We start from the raw sequence: 23,094 nt of genomic DNA on the forward strand, positions 1-23,094 counted from the left end.
AGCTTTGGGGCTGGCCCCCATGGGACACCCCAGGGTGACATCGGGGTGTTTGGGGAGGAAGGCGATGACTGGGTCCCATCTTGCCCTGTCCCAGTTTCTCCCTGGACTGCCGGTGCAAGGGGCACTGGGATGGCATCACCGGGGGTGTGGTGACTTAAGCCAGCCCCTCACTGGGTGGGCTTGGGCTGTTTTGGGGTACCTCAGCATGGGGGATGAGCTGAGCGCCCAAGCGCTGCCGGGATGCGGGGTGCCATGGGGTACCGGTGGGTGCTGTTAGCGGGTGCGTGGCGTCGTACTGGTGGGCTGCTGCTGGGCTGGGGGGGTGCAGGGGAGAGGAGGGGGCTGTGTGGAGCGGGGCAGCCGGCCTGCGGGCTGCAATCCCAGCAATGCCTGGCATTTCCCCGGCGCGGCCGCACGTGCCTCTCCTCGGCCTCCAGCACGGGAGGAATGTGGTGCGGGACCCTCATGCTGGGATGGGGGGACGGGCTGGGATGCGGGGGGGGGGGGGGGAAGCAGGGTAGGGGGACCCCGGCTGGGTCTGGTGGGTGCAGGCTCTGGCTTCAATGAGGTGCTGCACTTTGCCATCTTCCCCCCGCTCCGTTTGGTGGGGAGCAGCTCAGGGGGTATGAAGGGGGTGTGGGGTGGGCTGGGGAGGGGTGATTTGACCCCCCCAGAACAGTGGGAGCCCCCCAAGGGTGCTGGTGACTGGGCAGTTTGCTGGCCCTGCCTGCGGATGCGACACTGGGGAGCTGGGGTCAAACTATGGGGGGTGCTGGGTCTGTACCCCAGGGACGAGAGGGACCCGCTGCACCTGGGTATCCCCCAAAATGGGAGGTGGGGCTGGGGGGCTCTTGGTTTGGCTTCTGGTGGGAAGTGTCCTTGAAGTCATCACCATTGGCCAGGGGCGCTGAGCAGGGGGGGGTCAGGCGGCTGTGTCGGTCCCTGGAGGGCTGTGTCGGTCCCTGGGGGGCTGTGTCTGTCCCCAGGGGTCTGTGTCAGTCCCTGGGGGTCTGTGTTGGTCCCCAAAAGGGTAGTTGTGTGTCCCCACTGTGTGGGCACTGGGGACAGAGAGGGGACCACGGGGGGCTCAGAGTCCCCACGGGCTCTCCCCTTGCAGAGCCCCAGAGAGTCTCATCTCCCAGCTGAGCAGGGGTGACACTCCCTGCACCCCCAGCTTGCCCCCCTCCCTGTCCCTGGCATCACACGATGCCCTGAGGAGAGCGAGGGAGGGAGGGAGGGAGGGAGGAAGGAAGGGGCCGGGAGGAGGGGAAGGAGGAAGCAGGAGGGTGGGAAACTGCCCGGGGTGATGGAGGAAGAGGGGGGTGGGTAAAAAAGGGAAAGTCCAGGCAAAGTGACACCGCGGTGGGGGCTGGGGGACACTGGGCTGGGCACACTGATCCCTGCGGGCAGCTGGAGCCCCAGCCAGCCTGCCAGCCCAGCCGGGGTGGGCGGCCGCCTGCTCTCCGCCCATCCCACCCACCCACCCACCCACCCACCTACCCTCCCTCCATCCATCCGTCCATCCATCCGTCCGTCCGTCCATCCCTGCTCCGCACGGGTGGCTGGGTGGGGGGGTCCAGCTGTCGCCCGTCGCGCCGGGGCTGCTCGCAGGGAGCGTGTGGAGCATCACCGGGCTGGGAGCACCACACGCCGCCCCAGCCATGCGAGACGGTGCAGCCGCCCCCGCGCCGCCCCCCGCAGCCCCCCCCCGCTGCCGCGCTGCCCAGCTCGGGGGCTGAAGGCAGCCGAGGAGCCGGCGAGCCCATGGCTGTGCCAGCCGCCAGCTGAGCCTCTCTTGACCAAAGCCAGGCCTGGCCCGCGGCCGTATGGTAGAGGAGAGTGTGGGAAGAGGGGTGCGGGGGTCCCGGAGGGTGCTGCGGGGTCCCCCCCGCCCCCCGCCGACCCCCAGCCCCGTGGTGGTGGTGAGTAAAGGGCTGTGGAGCGTGCAACGAGCCAGCAAGGGCTGGCGCTTGGAGCGTGCCGTCGGGGTGGACTGCAGCTCGCCCGAGCCCCGCTGCATCTGGCTGAGCAGCCTGCGCCGCTGCGCCGCTGGGACGGAGCATCGCGGGCCCCCCCGGCACGGCCGCGGCCCCCCCTGCACCCCCAGGAGCCGCCGGGTGAGAACCGTGTGCTGGGGATGCCGGGTGTCACTTCGGGTGTCGCTCCGGGTGTCGCTCCTCGTTGGGAGGGTGGGATGTTCTGTCAGGGGTGGGGGGCTTTCCCCTGGTGTTGAGGGCAGGGGGGGTTGCTGGGAGGGGGTGTCCTGGGGCTGTCTCATAGTCCCCTTCATCCCCTCCCGCACTGGGGGCTGGGGTCAGGGTGGGGTGGGGGGGTCTGTGCTGCCGCCCTCCCCACGGTGCTTTGTTCCCACTGCTCTGCTCGCTGTGCCCAGGAGGGGGGACAGATCCTGCCCCCCCCCCCCGCCCCCCCCGGGGGGGGGTCTGTGGGACGCAGGGAAATCACTGCTTTGTTCTGCTGTGGTGGGACATGGGTGGGAGCTGCCTGTCCCCTTGTGTCCCCATGGGGTAGGGGGGGCGAGGTGACACGGTGACATGGAGTAGGGGGACAGGGTGGACCCGTGCCAGGGGGCAGGGGACTATCCCAAGGGTCTGCAGCCCTTGAGGGGTGGGAGTTTGGGGGGAGTTGAGCTAAGGAGCAGGATGCTGGTGGGAGCGCAGGGCTGAGGGTAAAATGAAGCCGAAAAGCCAGGAGGTAACTGGGTCCCTGCGGGAAGGGGGCTGGGGACAAATGAGTTTGGGGACAAATGAGGCGTCGGCCCCACTGCTGGGGGAGCTGTGGGCACTGTGAGGGGTGTCAGAGCTTATGGTTGGGGGCTTTGCAGCCTGAAAAAGCTCTGCACCACGGTGGGTGAAGAGGGAAACTGAGGCACAGCAGTCTTGGATAGTTTTCTCTGCCAAGCCCCTTGCGGGGCCCTTTGTGGGGGGTCTTTGCAGCAGGGTGACTTTCCCCACTGGGCTTTTGCTTGGCTGAAAGGATGGATTCAGGCTCATGGGACCAGGTTTTTGGGGGACCACCGATGCTTTTAAGGGTCCACCACAGCTGAGGATGTGGCACCGGCACGGCTGTGACAGGGACACGTCCCCATCCCTGCGGGTCGGTGCTGCCATCGGTGTCTCCACCGATCCCAGCCTCTCCCAGCCTTGTCTGTGCCGGTTAAAATCAGCAGGGCACATTCAGCTGTCAGCTTAAAAATAATCCTGCCGACACAATGGAGGGCGCAGATGGGGACAGGCACCGTGCCGGGATGCTCGTGCCCCCGGGGCGTCGGGGATGGGGGTCCCCATGGGGGCAGCGAGGCGCCTGTTACCATCTGGGTTTGGGTCAGCAGTTGGGGCGCGGGTGGTGCTGGGATGGCTTGGGGGGGTACATGGGGAGCTCTGTGCCCCCCCTGTATGGGGTTTTCTGGCTCTCCTGTGTCGGTGTTTGGGGCATTGTGGTTCTCTTTGTGGTTTGGGGTGTCTGTGAGCGCTCGGAGCACTTGTACCCCCCACCCCAGGTTTGCTCCGGTGGTGATGGAGTAGGGCCATGGGTGCTGTGCTGGAGCAGTGCCTCGTGGGCTGCAGTGCCAGAGCTGTGCTGTCTCCCCAGGGATCCTTTTCCTGGGTGGTGGGGGAAGCTGGGACCCCTGGTCCCACCTGCAGCCAGATGCTGTGTGGGATGTGCCGGCACAGGGAGCACATCCCAGCCCAGGGAGAGCATCCTAGCCCAGGGAGAACATCCCAGCCCAGGAAGAGCATCCCAGCCCAGGGAGAGCATCCCGGCCCAGGGAGCACATCCCAGCCCAGGGAGAACATCCCGGCCCCGCTGAGCTGCCATCAGCTTTCTCCCCGGCAGCGAAAAGGCCCACTCAGCACGGGCAGGGACAAAGGCTTTTTGTCCCTGTCCCTTTGTGCGCCCCTCTCCCGCCCCTCTCCCGCCCCCCTCCCCGGCCAGCGCTCCAACCGCGATGGCGCCGGGATGGGCCGACGGCAGCTGCTGCAGCAAGGAAGCGGAGGGTGCTTGGGCAGGACCCTGGTGGGTCCCCTCCTGCCTGGCTGCCCACCCTGCCCGTCTCTGCCTGCTCCCAGGTCGCCAGTGGCTGGGTTTTGGCAGAGCTCGGTGCTGCTGGGGCTTTGGGCAGGGTCCTCCGCTCCCTTCAGCTGTGGGGCTGGATGCGCAGCCCTGGAGAGCATCAGCACCCTTGCCAGGGCTGTGTTGAACCCTCCCAAACCCCACCGAGGTGGCAGGACTCATCCTGCCCTTCCCAGCTCCAGGCACGATGCCCACGGCAGCTCCTCTGGCTCTGCCACAGCCCCGTTCCCCCTCCTGGCTGCAGCCCCGGGGGCTGCGGGATGGAGCTGTGTCCCTCTTGGCCGGATCTGGTGCTCCACAGGCAGCGTGCCCCCTCCAGATCCCACCACGGTGCCAGATCCCTGCCCTGTCTCAGGAAGCATCACTCATCCAGTTGCCTCCCAGGCAGCTCTTTCCGGCTCACCCGGGGTTATTGCTGCGGCGTCATCGGAAGGGGACCTTTTGTCCCTGAGTCCCCCATCCGCCCCACAGCTCCTGGGGCTGTGCTGGCTCCCGGGGCCCATCCAGACTCCCAGGCACAGCTCATTTCCCCCTGACCTTTATTTTTATCCTTCTCCCTGCACCTTCCCCCAAAAGGCCCCGCACGAGGACTCTCAGGGGATGCTGGGGGGGGGGGTGGTGGGCTGGGAGGGGGGCCTGGAATTGCTGTAAGGGGGGAGTTCCTAGGAGCAGAGCAGCTTTTTGGGTGGATCTCAGCACCCCCAGTGCAGGGTTTTGGCAGGGTGGATTGAGGGGTGGGGACTGACTGCTTACACCCCCCCTCCCAGAAGTGACACTGTCTGCCTTGTCCCCAGCAGCCGACAGCGGGCCGGAGAGATGGGGCGTCCCCAAATGCCAACGTGCCCCCAGAGGGACCCTTCCCCTGGGTGGGCCCAAAGACGGTGGTGCTGCAGAAGAGCTCGCAGGGGGGATTTGGCTTCACCCTCCGGCACTTCATCGTCTACCCCCCGGAGTCGGCGGTACACTCCACAGCTAAGGTAGGGCTGGGACCTGGGGGAGGGACACTGGGCTGGGGGGTCCGTGTGGACCCCCAGGGCTGCCGGTCAGGACTCTGAGGTGCAGTGGCTGGATGCAGGATGCTTGTGTATGGGTTGGGGAGCTGGTAGGGGGGCTCTGGGGAGCCATGGAGTGGACCATCCGTTGCCTGCCTTGTCGGGGTGCCTGGGGATGTCCCCACCCATGGGTGACCCTGGGATGGGGGGACCTGCTGGGAGACATTCTCCCACCTCTGGAGATGTGAGTGGGGGACACAGCTGCCTGTGGGAATGGAGGGGATCCCCCAGCAATGAAGGATGGCTCTGGCATTCCCGGGAATGGCAGGAGAAGGTGCTTGGGAGCCTCGGAGCCTCAGCACAGCGGCACATCACGTGAGCTGAAGCAAACCCCACACAGCCACTGCAGTGCTGAGCCTGGGATCAGAGGATGCTGCTTGAGCTGGAGCCCTTCACTGCAACCCTCCTCCTCTGACCAGCATCACCAGCTCATCCCCTCTGGCACTGGGAAGGTCCTCACCCATCCAGGGGCACATGCCCAGCCCCACCAGTGCTCACCACCTCTGCTTCCCATTGGGATCTCAGCTGGAGGCTTCCAGATGGATCAGCCCTGCAACCCAACAGCCGGGATCGTGTCTTGGCTCAGCTGCAGCCCACACCCCTCCCAGGTGCTGCCTTTTGGGAGGAACCACCCCCGGGGTGGGCCACTGCCTCCTGCCCCGCCCCAAACCACTGAAAAGCCCCGACCCGGGCAGCGCTTTTCCCCTGGGGGCTGGAGAGACCCTCAGCAGCTTCCAGCATGGACCAGCCAGCTCCAAGCCCCGGGGATTGGAATTTCCCCTCCTCGCCTCGTTTTCTGCAGCAGCAGCTTCGTGTGGATGAAGGGAGAAACTCCTGGGAGCTGCGTGGTCTGTTGCAGCCCTGGTCCCTGCTCCAGGGTGGGCAGATGTGGGTGCTCTCCATCACCCCAAGAGCTTTTCAGCTGCCCACAGCCCCACGGCTCCGGCTGCCCCAACTGCTCCACGGCTCTGGCTGCCCCACGGCTCCGGCAGTGACTGTGTTCTCCCCACAGGCAGGGAACTGTGGTGGGAAGTGAGTCACAGGGTGGGGAAAACAACTCGCTGGAATCCCCTGCTCAGCACCCTCCACCACGGTGCTTTTCCCAGGCTCCTTATTCCTGCTTCCCAAACCCTTCCCACCAGCACCAGGACTGGAACCATCTCCACCACCTGACTCTGCAAAGGACCTTTCATTTGGGATGACCCAAACCTGCTCCAAACCAACCTGTTCATCCCCATCATCCTCCTCAGGCATCCCTCTGAGGGCGAGGGACTGATCCTGCCCCGGGGACTGGGGCTGAGCCCTGCCAGGGCGGGAGCAGCCGGTGCTGCGTGGGAAGGAGCCGCATCAGTGCCGCAAGGCTGCCGTGATCTTGGAAAGGGGCTGGGAATAGCTCCAGGCACCCGTCTGAGCCCCAAGCCGGCGTTCCTGGGCCGGTGGGGCAGGGTGCGGTGCGGCTGGCTCAGCACCCATGGGTGCCGGCGGGCAGCCAGGTCCGGGGGCTGAGTTTCGGTGGGGGGTTGACTCAGCGGGGAGGGTGAGGGCAGAGCTGCCTGCACCGTGCCGTGGTGCATCGGCACCGCCGCGCCCAGCGCCCGGAGCGGGGCTGCGGGGTGCCCGAGGCGCTGGGAAGGGCTCTGGGGTGCTCAGGGTGGGGGGAGGGTGGGCAGAGGGGTGAGTCTAGGGACCCTTGGTGGTCCCACGCTCCTACTGTGTGGGTGATGGTGCTGGGTGTGTGCTGAGGCTGCAGGATGTGGCTTCTCCTTCCCACTGCACAGTGGACAACAGGGGTGGGTGCCTCCAGCCCTCCCCCCTTCCTCCTCCTCCTCCCTTACTGGGAATGTCGCTCAGTCCCACTGGGATGGGCACTGGGACCTGTGTTCCAAGCCTGTTCCATGCAGCCAGGGGCTGTGGAGGTGACCCACCCCCAGGGACATGCTTCCCCCCACCCAATAATTGCAGGACTAATTGTAGCCCCACTGGGGGCTGATGCAACCCCCCCGCCACCTTTCTGGGGGTCCCTGCCACCCAGACCCATGTCCCAGGTGCTGTGTTGGCATGAGTGCCAGCCAGCATCTCCACCCCACCCCTGGGACCCCACTACAGGGTCTCACGCTTCCCCCACCCCAGCCAGTCCAGGAGAAGGGTGAAATGCTGGATCCCCTCTCCAGCCCCTCAAACCGGCCCCTTCCCCAGCTGCTGGGGGCTGGGGGGTTGTCCTGCTCCCTGCCTGCCCGTGAGGCTGGGTGGGCAGCACGGCTGTGTCAGGGGGTGATTTTAGCCATGGGGTGGCACAGGGGAGAGGGATGCTTCATGGGGCTGGTACCCCCCCGGGTCCCCTCCTGGTCCCCCCCACTGCAGTCTGGTCACCAAATAAGAGTTTTTCTCTTCTCTTGGCAGGAGGAGGAGAATGGGAACCGAGCAGGTGAGCACCGGTGCTGTGCCAGCACGGGGACCCCAGGGACCCCTCAGATGGGTGGGCGCAGGGGTCTGGGGGGGGGCAGGTGGCTGTTGGAGCTCATGGTGGGTGATGCAGCTGGGGGGTCACAGCCGTTGGCTGGCACTGTGGCCCTAAGTTTTGGCTGGCGGTGAAGCTGTGTGGTGTGTCGGTGGCTCCTGGCGTGGCCGACGGGCTCGGTGTCCCCAAAGCCTTTGGGGGGGTTCTCTGGACTCCACCCCCGAGGGGTCTGTCTTAGTGCCTGGGGGGGGGGGGTTGCGGTGTGGGCAGCACCGGTCCCCGCTGCGGGTTGCTGGGCCGAGCAGGGGGTGTCTGGGGACAGGGACACGGCCCGAGGCTGGTGGTGACAGGAGCGAATGTGAAGGCGTCAGAACGGATCGCGCCGGCAGCGTGACGAGGCGCCGGGGCTGCGGCCCCCAGGGGCTGGGCTGGGTGCGGGGCTGGGTGCGGGGCTGGATGCTGAGCTGGATGCGGGGCTGGGCACTGAGCTGGGTGCTGAGCTGGGTGCTGAGCTGGATGCGGGGCTGGATGCGGGGCTGGGCGCTGAGCTGGGTGCTGAGCTGGATGCGGGGCTGGGTGCTGAGCTGGATGCGGGGCTGGGTGCTGAGCTGGATGCGGGGCTGGATGCGGGGCTGGGTGCTGAGCTGGATACAGCAGCCACAGCCAGACCTGTCTCCCAATGCCAGCTTGGGCTTGGCAGGGGGCTGAGGGGGGCACTGACCTCACTCCAGGATATTCCTCAGCACCCCTTGTCATCATCATCCCTCTGCCATCCTTCCACCTCCCACCCCTGCCCACCCACCTCTGGTTGTTTGTGGCACCCAACTGGTTCTGCTGTAGCCACACCGGGAAGTGGCCATGGCTGGGGGAGATGTGTGTTTTGGGGGGGCTGCCCGGAGTGGGGGCTTTGCCCTGGGGCACGGTCTGTGCTCCACAGGTCCTCAGTGCTGGCAGGGCTGGCAAAGCGGGCTTGTGGGATCAGGAGGGTACAGTGATGGGGCACACACACTCCTTGCCCTGGGATGCTCCCAGCCGTGCTGGCAGCTCCCTGACGCTCTGTCCTTGGGGAGCAGGTGCCCCCCGGAGCCGCCTGGAGCCCATGGACACCATCTTCGTGAAGAACGTGCGGGAGGACGGGCCGGCGCACCAGGCTGGGCTGCGCACCGGTGAGCGGGGGGCACGGGGTGGGCAGGGGTCTCTGAGCTGGAGGGGGCTCAGGCTATTCATGGGCCATGTGTGATGCTCTTTTCTCTTGCACTCCCTCTTCCCCCCACTCCCTTTCTCTCTGCTCCCTGGCGCTGTGGGGGCTCTGCTGTCCTGTCCCCACCTGGGATGCTCAGCACTGGGTTGGGCTGGTTTTGGGGACCTCCACGGCTCCCCTTGCCACGCAGGAGCTGGCTCTGCCCCTGGCAGAAGCCCTGGCCATGAGCACCCGTGGGGACAGCCAAATGCCTCCACCCCACCTGCTGTGACACCCTCTTCTTCCCTGGCTCTGCAGGGGACCGGCTGGTCAAGGTGAATGGGGAGAGCATCATCGGGAAAACCTACTCACAGGTCATCGCGCTCATCCAGAACAGGTCAGGCCCCTTCCTGGGGCTGGGGGGGTACGTGGGGATGGGCAGAGCTGGAGAGGTGGTGGAGGGGGCACATGGCAGCAGGCACCGGGGCTGGCAGGAGCCACACACAGGCTGCAGGGCACCCGGGACAGGCAGTGGTGTTGCTGTGACCATCCCATGGGGATGGGGGTGCTGGGATCCTCTCATGGGGGATCCATCCCAGTGTGGCCTCCCTGTGGGCGGGCGGGGGCCAGTCCTGGCCACCCTGACCCCTCTGTTGCATCTCCCTGCAGTGAGGATGTGCTGGAGCTCTCCATCATGCCCAAGGACGAGGACATCCTCCAGCTGGTGAGTTTGTTGTGGGGAAGGGGGGGTGGTGCCAGGCACCGGACTCACGTTCCCCAATGAGCCTTTCCTGGGCTGGGCCAGCATTCCTGCCCCACTGGACCCAAGGGGCTGCTCAGTCTCTGCCCATGTGCCCCCCATACCTTGAGTAGGGGGAGCCAAGCACCCCAACCTCACTGGGGACCCTTGGGGACAGGGCCCCATCACCACCGCCCAAGCAGCAGGGGATGTGGAAATGGAGGTACCAGGGGCAGGAAGGATGGGGGGCATGGCCCCTGGGGGTTTTTTGGGTGGGCATCCTCAGGCACAGCTGAAGGGTGAGTTCCTCTGGGTTTGGCTGATCCTTAGAGCATCCCAAGTGACTGCTGTGGGTGAGCTGGGATTGAGGGGCAGCAGTGACCACCAATGTGTGTGTGGGGCTTCTCCTGATGCCCCTCCAGTCCTGTCTGCTTCCCAAGGCTCTCCTGGTCACCAAAGCTGCTGGCACCAACCCCAGGGGTGCCTGTTGGACCACAGCTTGATCCCAGCCCAGGGATCTGCTCCCATCAGGCTGGGGGTGGGGGGGTTACAGCCCTGGCAAGGCCAGGGGTAATTCTGTGCCTGCCCCGGGCTCTGATGATCCCTGGGGTGTGAAGCTGAAGGGAGAGTTGGTCCCAGCCAGGAGTGTTTTAGGAGGGACCCGTGGGAAAGGAAGGCTGGGGGGGCTGCAGCCAGCCAGGAGGTTTGCCTGCAGGTTGGGGAGGAGCAGGGGGGCACCCCTGGGGTGTTGCAGCCTCCCACCCTGAACCCCCTGTCCCCTCTCCAGGCGTATTCACAGGATGCCTACCTGAAGGGCAACGAGCCCTACTCTGGCGGGGCGCAGAGCATCCCCGAGCCCCCTCCCATCTGCTACCCACGGAAGACGTACCCCTTCCAGGCCCGGGGTGCTGACCCCGCTCCGGATGCCCGTACCCACCACCCCGCCGGCCCCTCGTCCCCACTCAGCGCGGCCGCGCTCGCCAGCACCTGGAGAGAGGCGGGTGGCAGCCCCGCACACCGCCCCGACGAGCCGCAGCCTGGGGGTCCCCCCCCACGCCACACCGCACCCCACGGGCACCCCGGCTCCTTCTCCCGCACCAGCTGCCCCGGCAGCGTCGCACCCTCTCTGCCTGACCGCTACGGGATCCCACCACCACACCCTCCCTCCTGCTACGGGGTCCCCAAGCATCTCCCAGAGCACCAGACTCACTGCGGCTTCAAGGAGGGAATCGGGGGGCTGGCAGGGGCCGGGCGGCCCCCCCGGGAGGCAGCGGGCAGCCAGCGTGTCCCCGGCCGCCAGGAGTGCCAGCAGGCTCTGTCCCGCTGGTTCTGCAGCCAGGAGCCCCGTCGGAGCGCCTCGGAAGAGCGGCGGCACGCCATGCCGCCCCGCTACCGCAGCGTGTCCCAGGATCGGCTGGGGGGGGGCTCGGCGGCGGCAGCCCCCCGGGGTTGGCCCCACAGCGCCTCGCATGACACCCTGCTGCAGCCGTCCCGGGAGGGATGGGCACCCCGCGCCCGCTCCGACCACTACCTGGGCAGGTACGGGCGCTCCATGGAGGCCCTGGAGCCCGCTGCCCTGCTCTCCCCTCGCCTCGACCGCTCCGCCTGGCCACCCGAGAGGGTCTGCCGGGCCACCACCGTCACCACCGCCGCCACCACCACCCAGCCCATCCCGCACAGCTCCTTCGCACCTTCCTCCTCCTCCTCCTCACGGGAGCCGGCGCCCGTGCAGAAGCACCCATCACAGCCCAACCTGCCAAGCGCGGATGATTCCGGATACATCGGCTACCGGAGCTACAGCCCATCCTTCCAGCGCCGCACGGGGCTGCTCCACGCCCTCTCCTTCCGTGACCCGGCTTTTGGGGGGCTGCCCACCTTCAGCATCTCGCAGCGGACGGCCGCCCCTCTCCCGGAGAGGGTGGTCCCCACCGTCCCACCACCCCCCGCAGCCATCCCCACCGTACCCAGGGAGCAGCGGCCGGAGAGCAGCCGGGTGCCCGAGCATCCGGAGGAGCGGAGGGAAGAGGTGGTTTTGCGGCAGAAGCCGCCCACGGGCCGTAAGATGCCTCCCCCACTCCGGCAGATGAACTTTGTCTTCCCCGAGGGGGTGAAGGAGACGGACATTTGTGACCCCCCAGCAGCGGGGGGCAAAGGGGAGAGGCTGGCGGCCGAGCGGCAAGGCCGGCGTGTGGCTCCCTTGGCGGCCCCTGAGGACTCGCTGGCGTCCATCCCCTTCATTGGTGAGTTGGGGCAGCTCAGGGCTCGGGGTGGTGGGTGCTGATGTGATGGGGATGGGGTGGGGGAGTGGGTGGGGGGGTTAGCTCAACAGGGGAGGGCGTGTTTTGCTGGGACATGGTATGGTTTTAGAGCATCGCTCTGTGGGAACTGGAAGGGGCTGTACCCAGCACCCTGGAGCAGGGCTGTGGGTGCTGGCAATGGGGTGCCAGGGTTTGGGCTCGAGCAGCCTCATCCTCCCTCTGTTGTCCCACATCTCCTTCTCAACCTCATATCCACATGTCCCTGCTGTTCCCAGAGCAGGAACAGGGATGAATCCAGGATGAGCCACTCCCCATCCTGCTCAGGACCTCCCTGCCCAGCCACCTCTGCCTTGGGGGGGACCCAAATGAGTCTGGGGGAGCTGCCAGCTCTGACCCTCCTTCACCACAGAGCAGGGATGAGGCTGGCCAGGGGTCTATGGGGTTGCTCTGCACAAGGCTCAGGGTGACTCCTGGCTTTGCTGGGAGTGGGAGCGTGTCCACCAGCCAGGCACCTGCAAACCCACGACCCACCAGAAGCACTGGGAGATCCCAGCATGGTCTCCACCATCTCAGTCCTGCCCCGACCCCTCCTGCAACGCTGCCCACCCCTCTCACAGACGAACCCACCAGCCCCAGCATTGACCTGAAGGCCAAGCACATCCCTGCCTCCTCGGTGGTCTCCAGCGCCATGAACTCCGCACCCGCTGTGGCCACCAGCCCCTCCTCACCCACCTTTGCCTTCGCCCTGAGCCGGCACTACTCCCAGGACTGCAGTAAGTGATGGGGAGGGGGGCAGGGGGCTCTACCGGGGGTGTGTGGGGGGGGTTAGGATGGGGAGGAGCAGCCCCCGGCCCTGGGGTTCAGCCTCTGAGCAGCTTTGGCTTCCCTTCCCCTCCCAGGCAGCATCAAGGCTGGCCGCCGCTCGTCCTACCTCCTGGCCATCACCACCGAGCGCTCCAAGTCCTGTGACGATGGTCTGAATGCATTTCGGGATGAGGGGAAGATCCTAAGGTAGGGCTGGACCCCCCCTGCCCCACTTCCCCATCCCATTACTGCACAGCTCCCGTCCCCTCCCCACCATCCTGCTCACGGGGGCTGCTTTTCCCCCCCCCTCCCAGGAGGATGCCCAGCCGGGTCCCCAGCCTCCGCATGCTGAGGAGCTTCTTCACCGATGGGGTGAGTGTCAGGCGAGGGTTGGGGGTGCTGGGGGTGTCCCAGGGATGCTCTGCCTGGCTGGGGCACTGCTGGAGCAGGAGGTGCCAACAGCATCACCCGAATGGTGACCCTCTGGTCCCCTCCTTACACCCTGCAGTCTCTGGACAGCCTTGGCACATCCGAAGACGCCCGCTCCAAAAGACACTCAACCTCCGACCTCTCGGACGTCCCGTTCAGCGCCGTGAGGAAGGAGGGCTGGCTCCACTGCAAGCAGATCCTCACCAAAAAGGGGAAGGTAGGCGGGTGCCTCCCCGAGCCCACCCCCCGGCGCCACGGGGACGGATGTGCTCCCTCCCTCCCCCCCCTCCCTCCCCCCCCCATCATCGTGAGCATCCCTGAGGTTCCGTGCCACCTTCCCCCCACCCCCTCCTCCCCACCCTCCCCCATCCCTTCTCCCTGCAGAAGGTCGGTGGAGGCATCCGGCAGTGGAAGCGCGTCTTCGCCGTGCTGCGCACCCACTCGCTGTACCTGTGCAAGGACAGGCGGGAGGCGGTGACCTGCGCCCCAGGTGAGGAGGAGCCGCCGATCAGCATCCGAGCGTGCCTGGTGGACATCTCCTACAGCGAGACCAAGAGGAAGCACGTCTTCCGCCTGACGACCGCTGACTTCTGTGAATATCTCTTTCAGGCAGAGGATCGGGAAGACATGCTGGCCTGGATCAAAGTCATCAGGGAGAACAGCAAGGCTGAGGGCGAGGTGAGAGCCACATGGGGCTCCCGGCTGCCTCTGGCTCTCCCGGCACTAACCGCCTCGGCTCTCTCCGGCTCTTTGCCTTGTGCTGCTTCCCCAGGCCACGGCCAGTCCCCCCCTGCGCTGATGTGGGGGTTCGCCCGTGCTGTGTCGTGCTCCCAGGGGTGCACGGGGCGCCGCAGCGTCCAAGAAGAGCGTGTGGCTCTGCTGACCTCAGGCAGGGCAGGGTGCTCCGGGGTGTTCGGCAGAGGCGGTGTGGCTTTGTGTGCCGTGATGGTGTTCCAGGCAGGGTTCAGCACCGGATCAGCCCGGCGGTGTTTGGTCGTGCGGTGGGAGGAGCGTGCGTGGCTCTGCCATGGCGTGTTGTGTCTCCTTGGGTGGAGAGAGATCTGGAGGGGGCTGCTCTGTGTGTGCCAGGCATGGTGCCCAATGTGGTGCTGCTGACTACTGGGGCTGGCACTGAGTCGGGGCTGAGCCCGTTTGGGGCAGCCGTGGTGTGTGCAATGAGTTGATCGGGTCTGAGCTGGAGAGAGCTGCTCCCCGTGCTCCAGCGGAAGATGCACAGGGCAGGATGTGCCAGCGCTGGGCTGGCTGCACGCCGTGTCCCTGTGATGCTGGGATGGCTTCGTTTGGTCACAGCGTTGGTGCCGGGCTCATGGCATGCTCCGGCCTCAGAGGGTCCGTTGAGCTCGTGGTGGTCTCTGGTTCTCCATGGCACAGCCCCGCTCCGTATGGCGCAGGGGGCTCAGCGTTGCTGGCGGTGCTGGTAGCAGGGTCAGAGCTCCCAGAGCCGCGTTGGGCTCCTGCCGGGGTTGTGGTGCCGCCGGGCAGGGAGCATCCCTCAGGGATGAGTGTGCATCTATGGATGCTGCGTGGTGCAGCCCGTGTGCCCGGTGTGGGCTGACGGAGGCGTGTGCGATGCCGAGGGACGTGCCTGTCTGTCCCCAAGGCTCTCTGTGTCTGTCTCGTTGTCCGTGTGCCGCCCCGTGCCGTGGCAAGGAGTCCTGCAGACAGCAGCAGGGCAGTGAGGGTGCTGGCAGGCACCGGCTGGTTTGGGGCAGTGGGGATCCAGTCCTGCCCTTTGCCTGGTCCTGCCTGGCCCCGTGCGGCGCCTGGCAGAGCGTGGACTCGCCTGGGGTGTCCGTTGGATGCGTTGCTCAAGCTCTCCCTTCCCCTCTTCTCTCTGCCTCTCCAGGACCCCGGTTTTGCCAGCCAAGCGCTTATCAACAAGAAGTTAAACGACTACCGGAAAGTGAGGTACGGACCGGGGGGCGGTGGGCTCCGGGACCCCCCAGCGCACTGATTTTAAAGCGATGGAGCGAAGCCAAGTGCCGCCCTTGATGGGGCAGCACCGGAGATGCCGGCTGCGCCCGTCTTCCCTCGGGGTGCCGGTGGGGTTCTGGCTCAGCCGAACTGGCACCGAGCGAAGGGTTCAAGTTGTTCGGTGCTCCCAAGGGTCCCCGTTACCTGGTGTGGGGTGCAGCTGGGTAGAGGTGCCAGGAGTGTGCCCAGCCTAAGACAGCCCCCCCCCGCCCCTGCTCTCCCCGCAGCCCCGCTGGTGCCAAGCCCGATTCCTCACCCAAGGGCTCTCGTGGGCTGGGGATCCGAGCCGAGTTCCTGAAGCAGACAGGAACCAGCGCACCCCGGTCCCCCAGGCAGGATGCAGCCGTTGCAAAAGGTACGACACCCCCTCTGCAGCATGGGGCATCCCAGTACAGCCAACCCGGGGGCTTTGCAAGGAGAGGGGGGGGCTCACCCTCTGGCTGCCATCACGCTCATCCCTGGAGGGCAGCGGGGATGCTCTTCCTGGTTGTCCTGACTCATCAGCAAACAGTCCCATGGCTTTTTCCTCCTCAGATGAAGGTGGCTCCCAAAAAGCCCCATGGGGCATCAACATCATGAAGAAGAACAAGAAATCTGCCCCTCGGGCCTTTGGTGTGAGGCTGGAGGACTGCCAGCCTGCCCCAGACAACAAGGTACGGTCCTGCTGGCAGTGCCAGTCCTCAGGGACCCCACACAGCCCTGGCACCCCCATCATCAGCCCCGCTTTGTCCCTGCAGAACGTCCCCCTGATCGTGGAAGCTTGCTGCAAGGTGGTGGAGGACCGAGGGCTGGAGTACATGGGCATCTACCGCGTGCCCGGGAACAACGCCGTGGTGTCCAGTCTGCAGGAGCAGCTCAACAAGGGAGCCACCGAGATCAACCTGCAGGATGAGGTGAGGGCAGGGCGGGCTGCATGGCCCCGTGCCCACCCCTGTCCCCATCCTTACCATGGTCCTGTCCCCATCCTTACCATGGTCCCTGTCCCCATCCTTTCCATGAATCCCTATCCTTACCCTGATGTCGGTCCCCATCCTTAATTGTGGTCCCTGTCCCCATCCTCTCCATGAATCCCTGTCCCCATCCTTAATTGTGGTCCCTGTCCCCATCCTTTCCATGAATCCCTATCCTTACTCTGATGTGTGTCCCCATCCTTAATTGTGGTCCCTGTCCCCATCCTTTCCATGAATCCCTATCCTTACTCTGATGTGTGTCCCCATCCTTAATTGTGGTCCCTGTCCCCATCCTTTCCATGAATCCCTATCCTTACTCTGATGTGTGTCCCCATCCTTAATTGTGGTCCCTGTCCCCATCCTTTCCATGAATCCCTGTCCCCATCCTTAATTGTGGTCCCTGTCCCCATCCTTTCCATGAATCCCTGTCCCCATCCTTAATTGTGGTCCCTGTCCCCATCCTTTCCATGAATCCCTGTCCCCATCCTTAATTGTGGTCCCTGTCCCCATCCTTTCCATGAATCCCTATCCTTACTCTGATGTGTGTCCCCATCCTTAATTGTGGTCCCTGTCCCCATCCTTTCCATGAATCCCTATCCTTACTCTGATGTGTGTCCCCATCCTTAATTGTGGTCCCTGTCCCCATCCTTTCCATGAATCCCTGTCCCCATCCTTAATTGTGGTCCCTGTCCCCATCCTTTCCATGAATCCCTGTCCCCATCCTTAATTGTGGTCCCTGTCCCCATCCTTTCCATGAATCCCTGTCCCCATCCTCACCCCGCTCCTTGTCTCCGTGCTCTGGGGATGCTCCTGGGGCCGTTGTCCCGCTGCGGGGCTGTGTCGCCGTCCCCTCCCCATCGCGCTGGCGTTGCCCGGCGCGACAGGGCCCTCTAGCGCTCGGTGGCCGTAGTGCCGGTGGCATCTTGGGGACACACGGGTCTCCTCGCAGCTCCGGGTACCCGAGGGCTTCCCTTGCCGCCCTGCCCTCCCCTCAGCCCCCCGGCTCCTGTGCGTGTGTCCCCCGCCGTGGTGGTGGCCTGGGACACCCCAGCTCAGCTCGGTGGTCCCGGGGTGGTCCCAGGGGTGGTCCCAGCACGGTCCCTTCTCTCCCCTGCAGCGGTGGCAGGATCTGAACGTCATCAGCAGCCTCTTGAAATCCTTCTTCCGAAAGCTGCCCGAGCCCCTCTTCACCGATGGTGAGTCGCTGGGACCCCCAAAGTGGCCACAGCATCGATGGCTGATACCAGACTGAGTGTCCCCATCCCCACCCCACGATGGGGACGGGGTCCCAGACCCTGGGAGGGAGGTGGGGGGCTCTGTGGACCCCCTCCTCCTGAGCCCCCTCAGCCAGCCCTCATCCTTGTCCCTCCCTACCCCTCTGTGCCCCAGCCCACCACTCCCAGTCCACTCCCCAGCTGGTGCATCTGGGGTCCCTGGCCCTGGGGTGTTCCCTTCCCCCCCTAACCTGGCTCTGACCCCCCCATGTCCCACTTCCAGATAAGTACAACGACTTCATCGAGGCCAACCGGATAGAGGACGCCAGCGAGAGGATGAGGACGCTGCGGAAGCTGGTGAGGAGATGGGGTCGGGCTGGGGTGAGGGGCACAGCCTGGACACCCCCTCCCCATGGAGGGCTGCCCCCCGGGTGGGAGAGGCAGGGCTGGTGAGTGGAGAGGTGACCTAGTGCCCCCCCCACCTCCCCCAGATCCGGGACCTGCCAGGTCACTACTACGAGACACTCAAGTTCCTGGTGGGTCACTTGAAGACCATCGCTGACCACTCAGAGAAGAACAAGGTACCATCCCCCTGCCCTGAGCATCCAGCAGGGTGTCCCAGACCCCCTCCCCATCTCCAGCCCCCCAGCTTGGGCCGAGCCGCAGCTTGCAGTGGAATGGGAAGGGGGGCTGGTGCCTGATGGAGCAGTGAACGCTGAGGGGGGGCTGTGGGCAGGTGCTAACCCTGGCTCTGGTTACAGATGGAGCCCCGAAATCTGGCACTGGTGTTTGGCCCCACGCTGGTGCGGACGTCCGAGGACAACATGACTGACATGGTGACACACATGCCCGACCGCTACAAGATCGTGGAGACCCTCATCCAGCACGTAAGAGGCACTAGTGAGGGCTGGAAGGGGGTCTATCCCCACCCCAGGCATGGGGAATGGGGTTCCCCAGCTGCACCAAGCTCCCCCCCGCTCCTTGCTGGTCTGTAACCCCTGTCCCATCTCCCCCCCCACCACAGTCAGACTGGTTCTTCAGTGACAAGGAGGACAAGGGTGAGAAGGTGAGTGTGTGTCACTGTGGGGCAGGAGGGGTGCAGAGCCCTGCTTAGGAACCTGGGTGCTGTGGGCAGCTGCCTGACCCTGTACCCCCTCCCCTTGCAGACCCCCGTGGATGAGAAGGAGGCCCAGTCCGTGCCCAACATCGAGTACCTGCTGCCCAACATCGGCAGGACCGCGGCGCCCGGCGAAGCCGCAGGTGAGGAGCAGCACCCACGCCACCAGCCCCTCCAGCCCTGGCACCCAGGCACCCCGGGGTGCCTCTCCAGCTGCTCCAGCCCCCCCCACGCTCACACCAGCACAGACACCCAGCCCGGCTCACCATGGCCACGGCAACCCTGTGTGTGCCAGAGCGGGACATCCCGGCACCATCCTCACCGGAAAGCGGGGGCATCTCCCCTGGGGGTGCCAGCAGAGCCCCCTCCCCACCCTCTCCTGTCACCCTTCTCTCCGGTGGCTGCTCCTCATCCCTCTGCACACCCGGCTGGCCGCGGTGCCAAGGCAGCCGGCGGGACCCCTGCCCGCGCCCGCTCCCCCCTCCAGCCCCTGCTGCCAACCCAGAGACCGGGAGACTTTGATGTTCGACTGATTTCTTACATTCTTTCCTTGAACTTCTCTGTGCTGTCCTCTTCCTCCTCCTCCTCCTCCTCTTCCTCCTCCAGCGGACCTCCTCGAGAGCTAGAGCGGGTACAGTGTTGATCCTGGGTGCATTGCTCACGCACTAACTCCTCGGGGTGACCACGAGAGAGCGGGAGCAGGGGGGAGCAGTGGGAGGGGAGGGGGTCCTATCCTGCCCATGCCCTGGGTCCTCAGCATCGCAAGGGGTGGCTGAGCACCTGGGGAGCCCCAAATCCTTTAATCCTTGTTGTCGGGTGCGCTGGGGCTTGCTGTGAGCATCCTCTGGGTGCTGGGTGTCCTGGGACTGGCACACTCAAATCCCAGGCTCCATGGGGGGGCCCGATGCCCTGGGGAGGGTCAGCACCCCCTTTCTGCCTCCCCCTCTCTCGTCGTCAGCAGCTGCTAACCCCATCCTGGGGCGTGCGGGGTGGGAGAGGGGTGTCTGTTGTCTTGTCCTTCACACCACAGCAGTGGGGCTGGGGCTGCCTCTCTGTCCCCCCACTGTGTCCCCACCAGTCCCTTAACTCCCCTGGGAGCCAGGGAAGCCCCCCACCTCCCCACAGCCCCCCACAATCCCCTCTCTGAGGCTGGATGCAGCTGCGTCCCCATGTGCCTCATCCCGGTGACGTGGCAGTGGCAGCCCCAGGCCCCATCCCTGGCAGGGTTTGGGGGGCGGGGGGGGTCCTGCTGCTGGGGTCCTGGCTGTATTTCCTGGCTGTGTGTGCCTGTGTGTGTGCCCCCCACCCCTTACCCCACTCCTCCCCTCGGGGCTCTGCAGTGGGTGAGCAGTGCTGGGGAGACCCCCCACCCATGCATCACTGTCACCCTCTCCCAGCCTCCCAGAACCTTCTGCAGCTCCCGACACACAGATCCTGCTCGGCGCTGGCATCCCTGCCAGGGGCCAGCTGGTCCCCATCCCCATTTGGGGGAACGGAGCAGCGTCCCCCAGCTCTACCCACTGAACCCCCTCCCCAGAACGTGCCCCTTTTCCCAGGACCTGGATAACACCCCCCTTCCCCTCTCTGCTCTGCTTTACAGGCTCGACCCGCAGCGGCTCCGCCAAACCGAAGGTAAAGGGGTGCTGGGCTGGGGGATGGAGGGGGGGGGTAGGTGGTGGCTGGGGGTGCTGGGCGGGGGTCGGGGGGAGGTGGTGGCTGGGGCACAGAGCCCATCCCTAAACCCAGTGTCCCCCCCTTTCCCCAGGGCACGTGGCCATCACGGAAGGCGCCGCCGCACCGGGAGCTCCTCGCCCTCCCCTTCGTCTCGGCCGCTGCCCGCAAGAGGAAGAAGAAGAGAGAGGCCGAAGGCGTCGGGAGCAGCACTGACGATGACATGGAGCGCAGGGACACCCCGGGCCGGGAACAGGAGGACGAGGGGACCACGGTCACCCTGCCAGCACCTGGCAAAGCCCCCCGCAGCACCGGCACCGAGCCGGCGGCCCCCAGCCCGGCTGGGATGGAGCAGGAGAACTCCCTGGAAGCTGGGGGTGCCGGGTCCGATCCGGCGCCGGATGCCCGCTCCATCGTGTCGGGCTACTCCACCCTGTCCACCATGGACCGCAGCCTGTGCTCCGAGGTGCAGTCGGTGGCCGGGAGCCGCGGGGAGGAGGCGGATGACGAGCGCAGCGAGCTCAGCCACATGGAGACGGACACGGAGAGCAGGGAAGGAGCCCGGATCCGACCGGGGCAGGGAGATGGGGAGACCGGGGATGAGGATAAGGGACCCCCTGGCCGCCCATCCTTCAACTCCCACCGCCTGATCCAGTGCGACACGCTGGCCCGCAGGAAGCTGGCCAGACCCCGGCCAGGCGGCGAGACCCCAGCGCCCAGCGGTGAGGACCAAGGCTGGGGGTCCCCAGGGAGACCCTCGCTGCGGGAGCAGCTCCGGCAGCGCCTGCGAGCCTCGGCGGATGACATGGGGGTCCGCTTGCGGCGAGCCCACTCCCCAGAGACGCGCCGCAAGAAGAGCAGCTGGCGGCGGCACACGGTGGTGGTGCCCGGCGGCCTCAAGGACCTCAACTTCAACGAGTGGAAGGAGCCCAGGGGGCTGGAGGTGGTGCCGGGACCCTGCCACGACAAGGACTCGGGGCTCAGCAGCCTGGAGTCCACCAAAGCTCGGCCCTCGGTGCCCACCCCGGCACAGCCCGGCACCGCTGGCGAGGTGCTGAGTACCAAGAGCCCCCCGGGCAGCCCCCCGGCCCCCTTGCGCTTCCCCCAGTGTCTCTGACCCCCCGAGATGCCCCCGCCACGGCTCCCCCCCTTAATTTAAGGACTCGCCTTCGTTCTTGTAATTTAATTGTGCTCTGGACAAGCTGCTGTTATTTAACGAGGCTCCGTGGTCAACGTGAGCGGGTGGGACACCTTGTCCCCCTCACCATGGGGACATGCAGGGTGGGCAGTGCCGGGGAGGATGGCAGGGGGCTCGTGGGGACTGTGCCCACCCCAGGCAGTGGTGGCCCTGCCATCCCCAGCCGCAGCGGCGTGAAGTGCGGGCGCTTCCCTGGGTGCTGCGGCTGCCCTGGCCGGGGACCCTAGGGACCACCAGGGACCCTGGGGACCACCGGTGATCCTGGGGACCACCACCATGGGCCCGCTCCCAGATATGGGCACTGAGCTCTTTTGCAGGGTGTGGCTGTGCTGGGGCGACCCTCAGTGTGATGGATGGGGGGTGTTTGCATGGTGATGAGAGGGGGTGTCATACAGGAGCTGCGGGGGGAGGAAATGGGGGACATGAGCTCCCCGTGAGCCACAGCCCCCATCCAGCAGTGGCAAAGCCCCCCAGTCCCCTCCCCAACCCCACTCCCCTTCCTGCACCCCCCAGGCCAGAAGCACTTTAGGAAGGGGATGCAGTGCGGCTGCCCGGGATGGGGTGAGGTGGGGGGGGGTGCACAGGGACCCCCCAGCATCACCACGTGGGCACACAGGGGGCATTGGGGGGGTATCAAGTCACGTCACTGTTCTTTCTGTGTCATTCTCATGTGTCCCACAGGTCCCCCCTGTACGACTGGTCCTGTCCCCAGCTGTAAATATCCCCCCCCCCTTCCCTGTGTAACATATTCCAAAGGATTTATAAGGATTTTTTTAAGAAGTTTTGCTCAGCTGAAAGGCCACCTCCCCCCCACCCCCTCTCCCCCACCCTGGGGGGATGTGCTGGACCAGTGTTGACTTTTTAAACCCTCCTGCATGTGCCCCCCCCCTCCCCTCACCCAAACCCCTCCACTCCCCCCTGGCGTGTTGTACAACTCGGCTGCAGAGCCGGTATATGCAAACCTGCAATGGAACCAAAACCCCACCAAACCCCCCCAAAAAACCCCAACACCCCCCCCCCTCCTTCCCTGCTTCGGATGCTGCCCCCTCTCCCTCCATTCCCAGTCTCTATATTGGAAATAAACTGGTTATTCGAGGAGGTGGTTTCCTGCCATTATTGCTTCCATGGTTTGGGGGGGTACACAGCCTCTCCCCATTTCCCTAAGCCAGCAGCATCTGGGGAAGGATTTCTCCCATTTTTTATTTGTTTGGGGTGGGGGGGGGGTGAAGGAAGGAGATGGGACACCCCCACACCCCCTTTCTCACCCACCAACCCCTCCCTGGGGGCTGTGGGACCAACGCCGGGATGTTGCATCCCCAGCATGAACCCAGTGACACACCAAGGGACCAAACTGGGGGGACAAGGGGGGGGGGGGGGGCTGAGGGGGGGGAGGGGGTGGGGAAAAAGTGCTCTAGAGGGGAGAAAAAAAAAAAAAGAAAGTAATTTTATTAAAGCCGGACACGCTGATAGAAAAGAAAAGTACTGGAGGGAAAAGAAAGGGAAACAGCAACCCTTTGTCATCAGAGTTTGCGAGTCACAACGGTCACGGTGCGCACACAACTACCCATGGCATCCACAGCCACACAGGGACAGCGCTGGGCACAGGGCGGGGGCGGCGGAGGGGGCCAGCCCCCCCAGCTCCCAACCCCCCAGCCCTCTCCCCCACCCCCTCCCCACCCCGCCTCCGCCCTGTGCGAGGCCTTTTCATTTCATTTTATTATTATTATTTTTTTTAAATTCCTGTTTTATTTTCTTTTTTCTTTTTACTTATTTTCTTTTTTTTTTTTTTTCCTCTTTTAAAACAGTTCACAAGAAAAATTCATGCGGAGAGAGAGACACACGACGGCGTAGAAACCCCAACACAGCCTCTAAAGAGTAGTAGGAACTCGGAGTCCTTTTTTTTTTTCTTATTATTTTGTCTTTTTTTTCTTCTTTTT

At 65.3% G+C, this 23,094-nt stretch overlaps 1 protein-coding gene across 1 annotated transcript; it reads left to right on the top strand.

The window, feature by feature from the left end:
• Positions 1–1,826: 1,826 nt before the first annotated feature.
• Positions 1,827–21,470, top strand: ARHGAP23 (Rho GTPase activating protein 23; the record flags this gene model as incomplete). Its single annotated transcript, XM_084275537.1, has 24 exons — positions 1,827–2,117; positions 4,887–5,069; positions 7,545–7,569; positions 8,676–8,768; positions 9,101–9,179; positions 9,452–9,506; positions 10,309–11,761; positions 12,397–12,552; positions 12,679–12,790; positions 12,898–12,955; positions 13,092–13,229; positions 13,397–13,690; positions 14,880–14,941; positions 15,235–15,362; positions 15,542–15,660; positions 15,745–15,900; positions 17,075–17,153; positions 17,455–17,528; positions 17,663–17,752; positions 17,933–18,058; positions 18,196–18,237; positions 18,338–18,431; positions 19,889–19,920; positions 20,054–21,470. The coding sequence occupies 24 exons, from the start codon at positions 1,827–1,829 to the stop codon at positions 21,074–21,076; spliced, it is 4,962 nt and encodes a 1,653-aa protein (XP_084131663.1). The 3' UTR covers positions 21,077–21,470.
• Positions 21,471–23,094: the final 1,624 nt, after the last annotated feature.

This window comes from Gallinula chloropus (genome assembly GCF_964237585.1).
Source record: "Gallinula chloropus genome assembly, chromosome: 26".
In the NCBI taxonomy this organism is placed as follows: Eukaryota; Metazoa; Chordata; class Aves; order Gruiformes; family Rallidae; genus Gallinula; species Gallinula chloropus.